Source organism: Eriocheir sinensis, chromosome 6 (assembly GCF_024679095.1).
Source record: "Eriocheir sinensis breed Jianghai 21 chromosome 6, ASM2467909v1, whole genome shotgun sequence".
In the NCBI taxonomy this organism is placed as follows: Eukaryota; Metazoa; Arthropoda; class Malacostraca; order Decapoda; family Varunidae; genus Eriocheir; species Eriocheir sinensis.
The window spans coordinates 3,626,828-3,644,018 of NC_066514.1; the positions used below are offsets into that span (position 1 = coordinate 3,626,828).

The 17,191-nt window shown below is 44.1% G+C and overlaps 2 protein-coding genes across 15 annotated transcripts in view; one reads left to right on the forward strand and one right to left on the reverse strand.

The window, feature by feature from the left end:
* LOC126988668 (uncharacterized) overlaps positions 1-17,191 on the forward strand; it is a 114,754-nt gene that overhangs the window by 16,779 nt on the left and 80,784 nt on the right. For 4 of the 14 annotated variants that reach the window (XR_007742464.1, XR_007742472.1, XR_007742476.1 and 1 more), the window contains one exon: positions 247-2,502. The exons of 5 other annotated variants lie outside the window; for them this stretch is intronic. The gene's annotated coding sequence lies outside the window, so the exon portion shown is untranslated. 5 more of the 14 variants (XR_007742478.1, XR_007742459.1, XR_007742468.1 and 2 more) reach the window with 3 other exon arrangements.
* Positions 1-17,191, reverse strand: part of LOC126988743 (nicotinate phosphoribosyltransferase-like) — a 49,555-nt gene that overhangs the window by 5,035 nt on the left and 27,329 nt on the right. The window contains exons 9-13 of the mRNA XM_050847117.1: positions 16,523-16,663; positions 15,203-15,327; positions 14,200-14,343; positions 13,328-13,464; positions 10,969-11,097 (exon numbers count right to left, since the gene is read on the reverse strand). Of these exons, the coding sequence (XP_050703074.1) occupies positions 10,969-11,097; positions 13,328-13,464; positions 14,200-14,343; positions 15,203-15,327; positions 16,523-16,663 (676 nt within the window). The remainder of the gene's footprint in view (positions 1-10,968; positions 11,098-13,327; positions 13,465-14,199; positions 14,344-15,202; positions 15,328-16,522; positions 16,664-17,191) is intronic.

A 17,191-nucleotide genomic window follows, 5' to 3' on the forward strand; every position in this document is an offset into this window, starting at 1 on the left:
CCCTGCTCTCTTTACATGTCCAAACCATCGGAGTCTTTCCCTTCTGAGCACTGTTTCCAGGTCCTCTACTAAAACTCGCAGCACAGTGTCCTCCCCTGCTCTCTTTACATGTCCAAACCATCGGAGTCTTTCCCTTCTGAGCACTGTTTCCAGGTCCTCTACTAAAACTCGCAGCACTGTGTCCTCCCCTGCTCTCTTTACATGTCCAAACCATCAGAGTCTTTCCCTTCTGAGCACTGTTTCCAGGTCCTCTACTCCACATCTGTTAGGTACATCTGCACTGGACACCTTATCTTGCCACCTGATCCCCGCCATATACCTCAGCATTCTGCGATCACTTGCTCTCAATACCTCCATCAATTTTCTAGTTAAGAGTCCATGTTTCTGCTCCATACATCAATGATCAAATACACGCTTGGTACATCCCTGCTCTGCTCTTTAGAGGGATGCTATGATTCACGAGTAGACCAGCCACCTCCCTCCACTTTAACCCGGTAGCAGCGGGGATCGTATTTCTTAATGGTCCCTCCAAGCGAGAAAAATGAGAAAAAATCACCCCTCACACAAACCATTTCATAATATACATCAATGCATTTGTGATCAGATTATGTATCATCTATTTTGGGGGGTTTATATCATGGCGCAAATTTGGCCCGTCGCTGCTACACGGTGAAGCCACAAATTTGGCCCGTTGCTGCTACACGGTAAAGCCACAAATTTGGCCCGTCGCTGCTACACGGTAAAGCCACAAATTTGGCCCGTTGCTGCTACACGGTAAAGCCACAAGTTTGGCCCGTTGCTGCTACACGGTAAAGCCACAAATTTGGCCCGTTGCTGCTACACGGTAAAGCCACAAATTTGGCCCGTCGCTGCTACACGGTAAAGCCACAAATTTGGCCCATCGCTGCTACACGGTAAAGCCACAAATTTGGCCCGTCGCTGCTACCGGGTTAATTACCATATATACATATTTTTTTTTACAACAAAGGAGACAGCTCAAGGGCACAAAAAAAGGTAAACAATAATAAATAAAAAAGCCCGCTACTCTGCTATGGTGATAACTCTTCCCTGAAACAAATAATGAGAAAATATGAAGAAACTTTTAATCAGGTAGCTAAGTTGTAAGTTCATAATGTTACAGTGTTTAATTATTCTTTCTGTATGTGTGTCATGCCCCGAGAGCTTATTTTTCTATTTCCTCTATTTCCCAACACGTCCTCTGCGTGTATCGAAACACACGAGAAATGAATCAAGACAAGGAGAGGGTATTCGCCGGCTGCCTGGGATTGAACCCACGACCAGCGTGACGGGAGAGACACTCCTTACCGAGTCAGCCAAAGAGGTCCACCCAGCGTTGCCAAATTATCGTACTCATCGCATTGCATTGTCGTAGTTTCTGACCGATAACTATAGCAAAAAGCACACAAAAAAGCGATAAATAACAGTTTTAACGCTAACTGTAATATTCTATCGTTGTTCGTGTGGTTGCGGCAGTCTTCGAGCCTAAAAATGATAAATGCAATGTTCAGAGTACGACAATTTGGCAACGCTGGGTCCACTCCTGGCTAAGTGGGTTATGGGAGGCTCGTTCATCAGGCCGTCACCGCACTACATATGTTATTATGATTGAATATTATTTTTAGTTATCATCAAGAACCTAATGATATTATGTATCTTTTTTTCTGTCTCAACACCATTTTAGAAGTTGGAAAGTTTCGTTTAGTCGGCGCAACATCTGTGGTCATATGCCGGAGAGAGACAGAAGGGGAAGGAATTATAGGAGAAGGGAACAGACCCCAGGAGACGGGACACAACCCCCGATTAATATCTGGTACCCATTCACTGCTGGGTGGACAGGGGCGTAGGGTATCGGAAAAGGAAAAGTTGGAAAGTTTCGTTTAGTCGGCGCAACATCTGTGGTCATATGCCGGAGAGAGACAGAAGGGGAAAGAATTATAGGAGAAGGGAACAGACCCCAGGAGACGGGACACAACCCCCGATTAATATCTGGTACCCATTCACTGCTGGGTGGACAGGGGCGTAGGGTATCAGAAAAGCTGCCCAAATTTTTCCACTCCGCCTGGGAATTGAACCCTGGCTCTCTCGATTGTGAGCTCTGGTCTTTCTCTGCCTCTGTGGTGGATAGTGGAGTGTTTCCCATGTGGTATTGGTGTGCTGGATATCCCTTCACTGGTAGCCTGGTAACATACACTCCCAGGTCTTTCTCTGCCTCTGTGGTGGATAGTGGAGTGTTTCCCATGTGGTATTGGTGTGCTGGATATCCCTTCACTGGTAGCCTGGTAACATATATTCCCAGGTCTTTCTCTGCCTCTGTGGTGGATAGTGGAGTGTTTCCCATGTGGTATTGGTGTGCTGGATATCCCTTCACTGGTAGCCTGGTAACATACACTCCCAGATCTTTCTCTGCCTCTGTGGTGGATAGTGGAGTGTTTCTCATGTGGTATTGGTGTGCTGGATATCCCTTCACTGGTAGCCTGGTAACATATACTTCCAGGTCTTTCTCTGCCTCTGTGGTGGATAGTGGAGTGTTTCCCATGTGGTATTGGTATGCTGGATATCCCTTCACTGGTAGCCTGGTAACATATACTCCCAGGTCTTTCTCTGCCTCTGTGGTGGATAGTGGAGTGTTTCTCATGTGGTATTGGTGTGCTGGATATCCCCTCCCATGGTGCAGGACTTTACATTTTTCTTCATTGAATTGTAACAGCCACTTTTTGTTCCACTCCTGTAGCTTGGTGATGTCTGACTGTAGGAAATCCACAGTCAAGGGTTAACATACATGCAGTTGTGTGAATGCATAAAAGAGTGCAGGTGTTAATGAAGTTTGTAGTGGCTATAGCAAAACATAAATCCATGTAACCATCAAGGGAATATCAGAAGTAAATTCCCAGACACACACACGACACAAGCAGATATTCAAGATCATGGAAAATACAGAAATTAAATTGCCTTCTATTAACCTGTCCACTTCGGCTAACTTGAAGCTGTGAGCGTCCGGGAAACTGTTATATATGGACCAAATGTGAGACTGGTATGGACCAAATATCAGACAAGTATGGACCAAATATCAGACTAGCAAAACAGCGTGGAATATAGATTAGCATTATCCTCTCACAGCCACGCAGCTGCTAGTAATTTTTGTTTCCAAAGAATGGGGAAGAATTGACAGCCCCAATCCGTCTTACATTACATTACAGGTAACTCGATTTACGTGAGTTTGGTTTACGCGTTTTTTAAATAACGCGTGGTCAAAAATCCAAATAAATGTTTAATTTACACGTTTTTTTTCACTTATATGCGATATTTTATGGAGTGGCCACCAGATGTCTCACGCAACTGGACTCACACGGCCACACAGCTGAGCTCAGTTCTTCCCGCGCGCCACTTGAACAACAATACAGTACCTTACTGCCACACTACTCAACAACAACAACACCCTCGCTGCTGTGCTACCACGAGGGGAAGGGCAGCCAGAGGAGGAACCACGAGAGGGAGAGGAGTCAGAGCGATACAGTAGGCAATAAAGGTACAAACCTACCTCTTGTTTGATTTACATTGTTTTTGATGTACGCGACCTCCTCAAGGACACAAGACTCGCTTAAATTGAGAGTTGCCTGTACTTGCCATCTTTACCATTACACTGTGTAGGAGAGAGGATCAACCGAACTGACCCGTTTTTAGACCTGGGTTATGTATGGTGGATTGCCACGTCACCATGGGTTATAAATCACTCCAATGTAAACGCTAGTGGCTGTACCGAACTAGTGACAGGATCCACGATTGGACGCCGGCCATACTGAAGCGGACAGGTTAAATCATACTGAGCATTTGAAACTATGAGACCATGAAAACTTTAAAAAAAAAAAGTTTATCAGCCATATTTCAAGTTTTAACCAAAAGTTTAACCCGGTAGCAGCAGGGATCATGTTTCTTAATGGTCCCTCCAAGCGAGAAAAATGAGAAAAAATCACCCCTCACACAAACCATTTCATAATATATATCAAAGCATTTGTGATCAGATTATGTATCATCAATTTTGGGGGTTTATATCATGGCACAAATTTGGCCCATCGCTGCTACACGGTAAAGCCACAAATTTGGCCCATCGCTGCTACATGGTAAAGCCACAAATTTGGCCCATCGCTGCTACACGGTAAAGCCACAAATTTGGCCCATCGCTGCTACACGGTAAAGCCACAAATTTGGCCCATCGCTGCTACATGGTAAAGCCACAAATTTGGCCCATCGCTGCTACACGGTAAAGCCACAAATTTGGCCCATCGCTGCTACACGGTAAAGCCACAAATTTGACCCATCACTGCTACACGGTAAAGCCACAAATTTGGCCCGTCGCTGCTACATGGTAAAGCCACAAATTTGGCCCATCGCTGCTACATGGTAAAGCCACAAATTTGGCCCATCGCTGCTACATGGTAAAGCCACAAATTTGGCCCGTCGCTGCTACACGGTAAAGCCACAAATTTGGCCCGTCGCTGCTACCGGGTTAAAATGTACAATACTGACCAACAATTAACATCAACCTCCAAACCTATAATAAAGAAATATGAACAAAAATCTGCTAAAATGTTGGTGTCAGGTAAAGAGCAGTACACTAATTCAATGTATTTAAAATTCATATCTCTGCGTATAACATGATTAATTATTTTGAGTAACTGTATAAGCGTGTTTGTTTCTGTGTAGTCTCAGTTCAACATTGGAGGCTTCTTGTAATTATTTCTAAATGGCAAAGGAATATCAGTGAGTGCCAGGATTCGAACCCGGGCCTTCTGACTAGAGGCCCGGGTTCAAATCCTGGCACTCAGTGATGTTCATTTGGGATGTTTTTCACTTTGTCAATACAGTTTCTCTAATGTATTTCAAGGAGTGATTCTGAAAAACTGTCATCGAAAAGTGGTTTGTTTTCTGTATAGTCTCAGTCCAACATAACAAGAATTCAAAGCTTCTTGTAATTATTTCTAAATGGCAAATGAACATCAGTGAGTGCCAGGATTTGAACCCGGGCCTTCTGACTAGAGGCCCGGGTTCAAATCCTGGCACTCAGTAATGTTCATTTGGGATGTTTCACTTTGTTAATACAGTTTCTCTAATGTATTTCTAAATGGACTGATTCTGAAAAAAATGTCATCGAAAAGTGGTTTGTTTTCTGTATAGTCTCAGTCTAACATAACTAGAATTCAAAGCTTCTTGTAATTATTTCTAAATGGCAAAGGAACATCACTGAGTGCCAGGATTTGAACCCGGGCCTTCTGACTAGAGGCCCGGGTTCGAATCCTGGCCCTCAGTGATGTTCATTTGGGATTTTTCACTTTGTCAATACAGTTTCTCTAATGTATTTCAAGGAGTGATTCTGAAAAAGTGTCATCTATAAGTGGTTTGTTTTCTGTATAGTCTCAGTCCAACATAACTAGAATTCAAAGCTTCTTGTAATTATTTCTAAATGGCAAATGAACATCAGTGAGTGCCAGGATTTGAACCCAGGCCTTCTGACTAGAGGCCCGGGTTTGAATCCTGGCCCTCAGTGGTGTTAATTTGGGATGTTTCACTTTGTCAATACAGTTTCTCTAATGTATTTCAAGGAGTGATTCTGAAAAAGTGTCATCTATAAGTGGTTTGTTTTCTGTATAGTCTCAGTCCAATGTAACTAGAATTCAAAGCTTCTTGTAATTATTTCTAAATGGCAAATGAACATCAGTGAGTGCCAGGATTTGAACCCAGGCCTTCTGACTAGAGGCCCGGGTTCGAATCCTGGCACTCAGTAATGTTCATTTGGGATGTTTCACTTTGTCAATACAGTTTCTCTAATGTATTTCAAGGAGTGATTCTGAAAAAGTGTCATCTACAGGTGGTTCTACGGTGTCCTCTAAGGGGAACCATAGATAGGCAACCAGTCAGATTGTCCCAAATATCCTGCTGCCATAACCCCAAAGCCCAGAAGCAGCTGTAGCCCAACTAGAGCGTGTGTGTGGGCATGCTAGGCCGGACTACTGCTAGATTTACTAGAGGGACTGTTGTCCGCCTTACCAACACTTTCTTAATATAGGTTTTTGACTCTTCTATGGGCTCCTCTGCCTGTGTGAGAAATGTTTACATCAGGCACACTGTCTTTCCTCTTACCTCACAAGTTTTTAATAACAGGTTAAACAAAATTTACACCTTAAACACGGTTATAAAAATTTGGGTCCAAAGAAACAAAACAAACGCAGCGTAGAAAGTAAACTAAAAAGCAATGACATCTCTCTGAAACATTATTGAATAAAATTGTGTAAAAGTTATTCTCCAATAAAAATGATTCCCAACTTTTGGCCAAGAATACATTTTTACCATCTCGCGAATCAAAGTCAACCTGGGTGCCTGTGTTCACACGTGCTGGGGCGGGATTCACAGAGACGCGTGCTAATGGGCCGTGGTAAAGAACGAACTACTGATTTAACTCTCAACATTAACTTCAGATACACAGAGTTTTCGTTTCGTCGTTACTTTAGCAAACGGCGCCATGTTGATGCAGGGCGACTACTTTGTTCCTGATGTGGATATGGACAACCGACTTTGGCTGTGTGTGATGCCCACCCAGAAAAGTTGGAGTTGCCAGTTGCCCGTACCACCATCACGGTTGGAGGAAAAAGGCCCAGTGTGACACCAGCTTATGGACACCCGACACCCAACAGTTGGAGGAAAACGGCCAGTGTGACACTGCCTCAAGGCAGCGAGGTCGTTGATTGGGTGAGCGCCGGCGATGACGTCATCGGACTCACAGTGAATCAAGTGTTTTCTGAACCGTCAGCCAATCGTAAAGCAGTTGCCATTCAGCCGTGGCTTCAAAATGACCCGTTCTCTCTCCCCATTTTCTTCCCATTATCAAGGTACACATGTAGATAACAAGGGAGTAAAGTGGAAAAAAAGTCAGCTTCTCCACAGGCCGGAACAAATAAGCGCTTTTACAGTGTTTTCAATGCCCCGAGTTTTGTGATCCTCGAGTTTAGCGCTTTACCTTTGGAACGAAGCAAGCGCCAAAGTTGGGAGCGCACTGTATTACTGTTTTATTGTTTTATTAGTTTGTACTAACCAACCCAAACATGCAACTGTGTTGTCACTGAATGGTTGGTGCTGTGAGCTTGTGTTTGTGTTGTTGAGTGGGTCCCAGTGGGAGAGACAGCAGTGACAATAACATCAACACGAGCAAAGGAAAGAGTTGGCCGCAAACTGACTTGACAACGTGAAGCATTGCAGGAAACTTGCTGCCCTGACACTGCTACACAAAGTAACTCCGGCGCCTCATGTGATGGCCTTGAGGGCCACCTGGAGGGTGTCTGCACCCAGCACGTGAAAGGTGCAGAGCAATATTCCTCCTGGAAGTCCACGTCCAGCATTCACCAGTGTGTCTTCTCTACAACGGTGGTGTGGTGGAACACCTCAATGCTCTTCTGGACATGACACAACTGTCCACTCAGCAAAGTAAAGTTTCTCCCACAAGTGGCTACGCCTACAACCCCTGGGATGCGTCAAGTGTACATATGTGGCTGTTATGTGTTATATATTTTTTTAATAAAGGGTGAGGTGGACATTTAATATTGGGTAGGCGGTGGCTGAGTGGTTAGTGTGAGGGCCTAGCATTCACGGCGCCATGGACAACGTGGGTTCGAATCCCCACGCTACCACCTGGGATTTTTCAGTCACCGCCGAGTGGCCTAAGACTACCCACATGCTGTCCTGAAGACCACCCATCAACCCGGACTCTAGAGGAAACCGTCCAAGTGAATCAAGAATGAGTTCGGGGGGGCAGCATGAGCCAAGCACAACTGGCGCCACTATAAAAATTGCCTGCACCATAATGGGCTTAGGCCAACCATCTGGCCCCTGAAGAAAGCCTACCAGTGCTACAGACAAAGATGTAAATAAAAATAAACAAATAAATAAATAAATAAAAAATAACTCGTACACGGTCATGAGGCGAACAAAGGCTGCCTTGTCGAAGCAAAACACCGAGGAAAGTCTTACTTCCTACAGAAGAAAGAAAATGGGACACCAACAGCTGACGCAGCCATCTTGTGCCTCAAGCCTCACGCATGAAATTCCTAGGCGAGTTTTTTAATTTTCGAGTTTTCTGATGCAATTTTCTCGCCTCATAGTACAATCGTCCCTCAAATAATACAGTTTCGGTTTTATACGGATTGTCATGGAAGATCTTTAAGGGTTTTTAAATTTCCTGCTTGTCGGGAAATTCAAAAATCCTAAAAAAATCCTCCATGAAAATCCACATAAAATCAAAACCGAACTACTGGAAATCATACTATTTGAGGGATGACTGTATTGTGTGTGGTGATTGTGACTATGTCTTGACTTTGCTGGTGAAGGTTTCCATGGCATATATGATCATGCTGAAAAGATATTTGCATGGAAAGATATCGTTGTGCCGAGTTTTTGTGCTCGTGGGAATCTTGTAAACAAAGATGTGGGTAGTTCACGAGTCGCACAGTTATTAGTGGACGCAAAATGTTATTGTAAGGCCTGGTTGCATTTGACGAGCATAGAAAACCACCTAAAAATTACAAGTTAAAACACTGTCATCACTTGCAGAATTGGAAGTCCAAATATAAACAGACATGTGGGTAGTTCACGAGTCGCACAGTTATTAGTGGACGCAAAATGTTATTGTAAAGCCTGGGTTGCATTTGACGAGCTTAGAAAACCACCTAAAAATTACAAGTTAAAACATTGTCATCACTTGCCGAATTGGAAGTCCAAATATAAACAGACATGTGGGTAGTTCACGAGTCGCACAGTTATTAGTGGACGCAAAATGTTATTGTGAGGCATGGTTGCATTTGACGAGCATAGAAAACCACCTAAGAATTACAAGTTAAAACTCTGTCATCACTTGCCGAATTGGAAGTCCAAATATAAACAGACATGTGGGTAGTTCACGAGTCGCACAGTTATTAGTGGACGCAAAATGTTATAGTAAGGCCTGGTTGCATTTGACGAGCTTAGAAAACCACCTAAAAATTACAAGTTAAAACACTGTCATCACTTGCAGAATTGGAAGTCCAAATATAAACAGACATGTGGGTAGTTCACGAGTCGCACAGTTATTAGTGGACGCAAAATGTTATTGTAAAGCCTGGGTTGCATTTGACGAGCATAGAAAACCACCTAAAAATTACAAGTTAAAACACTGTCATCACTTGCCGAATTGGAAGTCCAAATATAAACAGACAAGTGGGTAGTTCATGAGTCGTACAGTTATTAGTGGACGCAAAATGTTATTGTGAGGCATGGTTGCATTTGACGAGCATAGAAAACCACCTAAAAATTACAAGTTAAAACACTGTCATCACTTGCAGAATTGGAAGTCCAAACAATATAAACAGACATGTGGGTAGTTCACGAGTCGCACAGTTATTAGTGGACGCAAAATGTTATTGTAAAGCCTGGGTTGCATTTGACGAGCATAGAAAACCACCTAAAAATTACAAGTTAAAACACTGTCATCACTTGCAGAATTGGAAGTCCAAATATAAACAGACATGTGGGTAGTTCACGAGTCGCACAGTTATTAGTGGACGCAAAATGTTATTGTGAGGCCTGGGTTGCATTTGACGAGCTTAGAAAACCACATAAAAATTACAAGTTAAAACACTGTCATCACTTGCAGAATTGGAAGTCCAAACAATATAAACATACCTCAAAGGAAGCCCACAGCCTAAGAATTACTTTATGCATTTGGGTTTGAGTCTCGGTGCAAAGCCAGATTTTTAAGAAATTTATATATAAAATTGTACGGGCCTATAGAGAATATGCTCTGGGGAAGCTCAACAGATACTCATAGAAGAAGCCCATTTCGTGAGGAGTATTATGCACTTTGTTATTCTTGTTAGGACAAATACAGATTTTTAATGAATGTTTTCCCACTAGTAGTACAAGTTGTGTCCACCTCACCCAATAATGTGATTAAATACTCAATAATATTAGGCAGTTAACTTTAGGATAGTCTCCCACTGTAAGGGAAACTTTAGCCAAAACAACTTACACTGCCCTGTACTAATATATACATACTTTTGAGGAGAGAGAGAGAGAGAGAGAGAGAGAGAGAGAGAGAGAGAGAGAGAGAGAGAGAGAGAGAGAGAGAGAGAGAGAGAGAGAGAGAGAGAGAGAGAGAGAGAGAGAGAAGGGTTAAATTTAAACATAATTCACTCCTCAGTAAAATAAATAATCAGTTAATGCTCTTTTTCATTTAATAGATTAAAAAAAAAAACGAGAGAGAGAGAGAGAGAGAGAGAGAGAGAGAGAGAGAGAGAGAGAGAGAAACAGACAGACAGACAGGAACACATGTGGGTTAACACTTAGAAACAGCAAGATGCTTAACATGTGAAGAGGAAGGCAAGAGAGATATCATCACCTTCGTAAACAAACCCCCTAAGTCACTGTTTTCTACTTTACAGGAAATAGGAAAATATCTGTCATCATCTCATTTGGCGTAAGATTTAGGCTGAAATGTAAAGGCCAATTCTAGACCACTCAAACCCTGAATAGCGAAGGCAGATACAGTTGACCCTCAAATAGTACAGTTTCCAATAGTTCGGTTTTGGTTTTATGTGGATTTTCTAAGATTTTTTAGGATTTTTAAATTTCCCAATGACCAGGAAATCTAAAAATCATAAAATATCTTCTATGACAATCCGTATAAAACCGAAACCGAGCTATTGAAAACCATACCATTTGAGGGATGACTGTATTAAAAAATGGGCATCTCATGTTGAAAATTTGATGTAAACAAAAACCTGGAAATTACTGAACAATGACTTAGGCAATTATTTTATGAGTGTGACCATATGATGCAGGTGACAATATGGTGCTGGGAGGGGACAAAAAGGAGGGCTAGTGAGGAGATGGGCAAGCTGTGTTATGACGCTGGGTACTGTAAGTGACCTTGTAAGGCGTAGGGTTGAGGTTCCTGCGGTGGTCTTGCCGTAGAGTGTCCAGGGAGGCAATAACCTGCTGACGGATCTCTTCAAGGTCAGGGAGGGGTTGCTGCACTTTCCCTTCATGCCAGTACAGCTGAAGGATGGAAAGTAGAAAGTTTGGTTCAGTCGGCGCAACATCTGTGGTCATATGCCGGAGAGAAAAGTTGGAAAGTTTCGTTTAGTCGGCGCAACATCTGTGGTCATATGCCGGAGAGAGACAGAAGGGGAAGGAATTATAGAAGGGAACAGACCCCAGGAGACGGGACACAACCCCCGATTAATACGTGGTACCCATTCACTGCTGGGTGGACAGGGGCAGGGGTATTGGAAAAGCCGCCCAAATTTTTCCACTCTGCCCGGGAATCGAACCTGGGCTCTCTCGGTTGTGAGCCGAGTGTGCTAACCATTGCACCACGAAGCCCCAGCTGAAGGATAGAAGTGAGATTTTAGAAGGCATTTGTGTAGTAAATATTTCAAAACATTAAACACCTTCATTGTCCACAGGTTTCCCAAATGTTAGCTTTGTTTAACCCGGTATCAGCGACGGGCCAAATTTGTGGCTTTACTGTGTAGCAGCGACGGGCCAAATTTGTGGCTTTACCGTGTAGCAGCGACAGGCCAAATTTGTGCCATGATTTAACCCCCCAAAATAGATGATACATAATCTGATCACAAATGCTTTGATATATATTATGAAATGGTTTGTGTGAGGGGTGATTTTTTCCCATTTTTCTTGCTTAGAGGGACCATTAAGAAACATGATCCCCGCTGCTACTGGGTTAATCATCAGAAAGGGGTGTGTCCTTAGGAAACCTCAGCTTCAACAGGAAGAGTACAACAAGCGTGGTCACATACACCATTTCTAAACATTGTCATTAATTATACTTTACAAATCAATACTCCCCCAATGTCCCCCTGACCCAATTGCTTAGTTACTGTGATCATGGGGTGTTTTAAAGTTTATTTTTATATTGTTTTATTCACATTGCTGAAATTTGTTTGTTTTTAGGCCACTGAAGATGACACCCTGATGTTGAAATGTTTGTTACCAAGTTAATAAAGACGGCATTTGTGACCATGCTTGTTCTACTCTTCCTGTTAGAGACCTTTAATCCAGAATGCAGGAGAAAGACCTGGGAGTGTATGTTACCAGGCTACCAGTGAAGGGATATCCAGCACACCAATACCACATGGGAAACACTCCACTATCCACCACAGAGGCAGAGAAAGACCTGGGAGTGTATGTTACCAGGCTACCAGTGAAGGGATATCCAGCACACCAATACCACATGGGAAACACTCCACTATCCACCACAGAGGCAGAGAAAGACCTGGGAGTGTATGTTACCAGGCTGCCAGTGAAGGGATATCCAGCACACCAATACCACATGGGAAACACTGCACTATCCACCACAAAAGCAGAGAAAGACCTGGGAGTGTATGTTACCAGGCTACCAGTGAAGGGATATCCAGCACACCAATACCACATGGGAAACACTGCACTATCCACCACAAAAGCAGAGAAAGACATGGGAGTGTATGTTACCAGGCTACCAGTGAAGGGATATCCAGCACACCAATACCACATGGGAAACACTCCACTATCCACCACAGAGGCAGAGAAAGACATGGGAGTGTATGTTACCAGGCTACCAGTGAAGGGATATCCAGCATACCAATACCACATGGGAAACACTCCACTATCCACCACAGAGGCAGAGAAAGACCTGGGAGTGTATGTTACCAGGCTACCAGTGAAGGGATATCCAGCACACCAATACCACATGGGAAACACTCCACTATCCACCACAGAGGCAGAGAAAGACCTGGGAGTGTATGTTACCAGGCTACCAGTGAATGGATATCCAGCACACCAATACCACATGGGAAACACTCCACTATCCACCACAGAGGCAGAGAAAGACCTGGGAGTATATGTTACCAGGCTACCAGTGAAGGGATATCCAGCACACCAATACCACATGGGAAACACTCCACTATCCACCACAGAGGCAGAGAAAGACCTGGGAGTGTATGTTACCAGGCTACCAGTGAAGGGATATCCAGCACACCAATACCACATGGGAAACACTCCACACTTTGTTTGGCAAATTTAAGCATCACATCTTAGGGATTAAAACCATTATTATTGATATTATTTGTATTGTTTTACCCTCTCAACACTTTTCCTTGACACTGGGTTAGCACAGTTAATCTTCCCAAGGTTTCCCCAGGTGTGAATTTATAGATTAGCCCAAATAGGAGGATGAACAGCTGGGTGAGGTAAGTGGAATGACTAGAGAAGGCAGGTGGAGGGGAGTCACCTTATGCAGAAGCTCCACTTTGGTTGGGCTAACATAGGCCCTCTTGCTCTCCTGGAAAGGATGGCGACAAAGCACTCGACTCCCACACTGGGGCGCTGCCTCTGACGTGCGATGCATCAGGTCAATGAGCGCGTGACCTGCAATGCACAGAAAGTTTAGTAATGAAAGCACAGGAAAAAGAGAGAGAGAGAGAGAGAGAGAGAGAGAGAGAGAGAGAGAGAGAGAGAGAGAGAGAGAGAGAGAGAGAGAGAGAGAGAGAGAGAGAGAGAGAGAGAGAGAGAGAGAGAGAGAGAGAGAGAGAGAGAGAGAGAGAGAGAGAGAGAGAGAGAGAGAGAGAGAGAGAGAGAGAGAGAGAGAGAGAGAGAGAGAGAGAGAGAGAGAGAGAGAGAGAGAGAGAGAGAGAGAGAGATAGAGAGAGAGAGGAGGAGAGAGAGAGAGAGAGAGAGAGAGAGAGGAGAGAGAGAGAGAGAGAGAGAGAGAGAGAGAGAGAGAGAGAGAGAGAGAGAGAGAGAGAGAGAGAGAAAAAATCTCTCTCAAGGAAAACTTTGTCCAGTAACCATAAATGATTAGAGAGAGAGAGAGAGAGAGAGAGAGAGAGAGAGAGAGAGAGAGAGAGAGAGAGAGAGAGAGAGAGAGAGAGAGAGAGAGTTGGAAAATCCCCTATCTCAAGGAAAACTTTGTCCAGTAACCGTAAATGATTAGAGAGAGAGAGAGAGAGAGAGAGAGAGAGAGAGAGAGAGAGAGAGAGAGAGAGAGAGAGAGAGAGAGAGAGAGAGAGAGAGAGAGAGAGAGAGAGTTGGAAAATCCCCTATCTCAAGGAAAACTTTGTCCAGTAACCGTAAATGATTAGAGAGAGAGAGAGACACACTCACCGTCAGCCCCATATAGGCGGTAAACACTCTTCTTCCCTGGACAAGTAACCTTTTCCATGTCCTGCGAGAGTTTGATCTTGGCTTCACCGTTGATCTCCACGAGCTTGAAGACACACCCAAGGGCAGGCTGCCTCTGACATGTGACTGGGTGTTGCCATGGACCAGGAAGTTAAGACCAACATGAAAAATAGACGATGAGGATGTATCAGGGATTTTCAAGGTAGTCATAGTTAACCGTGTAGCAGCGACGGGCCAAATTTGTGGCTTTACCGTGTAGCAGCGATGGGCCAAATTTGTGGCTTTACCGTGTAGCAGCGACGGGCCAAATTTGTGGCTTTACCATGTAGCAGCGACAGGCCAAATTTGTGCCATGATATAAACCCCCCAAAATAGATGATACATAATCTGATCACAAATGCTTTGATATGTATTATGAAATGGTTTGTTTGAGGGGTGATTTTTTCTCATTTTTCTCGCTTGGAGGGACCATTAACCCGGTAGCAGCAGGGATCATGTTTCTTAATGGTCCCTCCAAGCGAGAAAAATGAGAAAAAATCACCCCTCACACAAACCATTTCATAATATATATATCAACGCATTTGTGATCAGATTATGCATCATCTATTTTGGGGGGTTTATATCATGGCACAAATCTGGCCCGTCGCTGCTACACGGTGAAGCCACAAATTTGGCCCATCGCTGCTACACGGTAAAGCTACACGGTAAAGCCACAATTTGGCCCATCGCTCACGGTAAACCCACAAATTTGGCCTGTCGCTGCTACACGGTAAAGCCACAAATTTGGCCCGTCGCTGCTACATGGTAAAGCCACAAATTTGGCCCATCGCTGCTACACGGTAAAGCCACAAATTTGGCCCGTCACTGCTACCGGGTTAAGAAACATGATCCCTGCTGCTACCATGTTAAGTGTCTCATATACCCTATAGCCTATGTACTCACTGGTGTCATTCATTCACTCATCAAATATCTCACATATACTCACCAAGGTGTGTTCCGATGCCAAAGCAATCAATCTTATGGCCCTGCTCATTGAGGCTGATAATAGTCTCCTCATTGATGTCATTGCTTGCAACAATCTGAACGTTTTCAAACCAATCCAGGTCATATCTGATGCAGAGGGAGAAAATTAATAAAAGGTCATTCAGATAATTGGGAGCACAGCACCTCGAACAGTGGTTCCCAAAGTGTGGATACTGGGCAGTGGTATGATCTGGGGGTGGTGAGGAAATAGAGAGCAATAGGGTAGTGGCAGGGTACCATTAGGAGCAATTAATAACTTTGTTTTTACAGAATCTGGATGACAAAATATATGTCACAAGCACTGAGGCTGAGTTAAAGGAAAAGTTGGAAAGTTTGGTTTAGTCAGCGCAACATCTGTGGTCACATGCCGGAGAGACGCAGAAGGGGAAGGAATTATAGGAGAAGGGAACAGACCCCAGGAGACGGGACACAACCCCCGATTAATACCTGGTACCCATTCACTGCTGGGTGGACAGGGGCGTAGGGTATCGGAAAAGGAAAAGTTGGAAAGTTTCGTTTCGTCGGCGCAACATCTGTGGTCATATGCCAGAGAGAGACAGAAGGGTAAGGAATTATAGGAGAAGGGAACAGACCCCAGGAGACGGGACACAACCCTCGATTAATACCTGGTACCCATTCACTGTTGGGTGGACAGGGGCGTAGGGTATCGGAAAAGGAAAAGTTGGAAAGTTTCGTTTAGTCGGCGCAACATCTGTGGTCATATGCCGGAGAGAGGCAGAAGGGGAAGGAATTATAGGAGAAGGGAACAGACCCCAGGAGACAGGACACAACCCTCGATTAATACCTGGTACCCATTCACTGCTGGGTGGACAGGGACGTAGGGTATCGGAAAAGCCGCCCAAATTTTTCCACTCCACCCGGGAATCGAACCTGGGCTCTCTTGGTTGTGAGCCGAGTGTGCTAACCACTGCACCACGAAGACCCATTCCTTTCCAGACATTCCAAAAATTTCACAGTTAAGATAGTATTCAATATCACACAAGAAGTCACTGTTTGTCACCCAGACCCAGCGTTGCCAGATTATCGAATTCACCACAACGTATATATCATTTTTAGGCCTCAAACTCTCGTACCTACACAAATATCGACAGAAAATCATCAAAGTTAGCATTAAAACTGTTATTTATTGATGTTTGTTTGTTTTTTGCTATAGTTATCGGTCAGAAACTGGGAGGATGCATTGCGATGAGTACGATAATTTGGCAACGCTGCCCAGACCTTCCTCACCACAGTCCCCCGTGACTTAAGGCAATGCACTCACTCCTTGGCCACAGTTGCGAATGATGACCGGGCCACACAGCTCAAGTAGGCCAGGTCTCCAGAGTCGATTCGTATGCCAAGAGCACGGTAGCCAAGGTCGTGCAGGCCCAGAGCAACAGCACAAAAATTTAAGATGCCACTTCTGCGGGGAAAGAGAGAATTACATAGAATTACATAGATAACCAGACGACACAGATCCTAAGGCCCAAACTAGGTGGTCTATCCTAAACCTAAGTGACAGTTGTTATGTGGCGACCATGGCGTTGAAACTGACCTAGTGAACATTTAGAGAGAAAGAGAGAGAGAGAGAATTACATAGATAACCAGACGACACAGATCCTAAGGCCCAAACTAGGTGGTCTATCCTACACCTAAGTGATAGTTGTTATGTGGCGACCATGGCGTTGAGACTGACCTAGTGAACATTTAGAGAGAGAGAGAGAGAGAGAATTACATAGATAACCAGACCACACAGACCCTAAGGCCTAAACTAGGTGGTCTATCGTAAACCTAAGTGACAGTTGTTATGTGGCGACCATGGCGTTGAAACTGACCTAGTGAACATTTAGAGAGAGAGAGAGAGAGAGAGAGAGAGAGAGAGAGAGAGAGAGAGAGAGAGAGAGAGAAATATTCATGAATTTAAAACTTAACATGATGAAATGAGATTGGA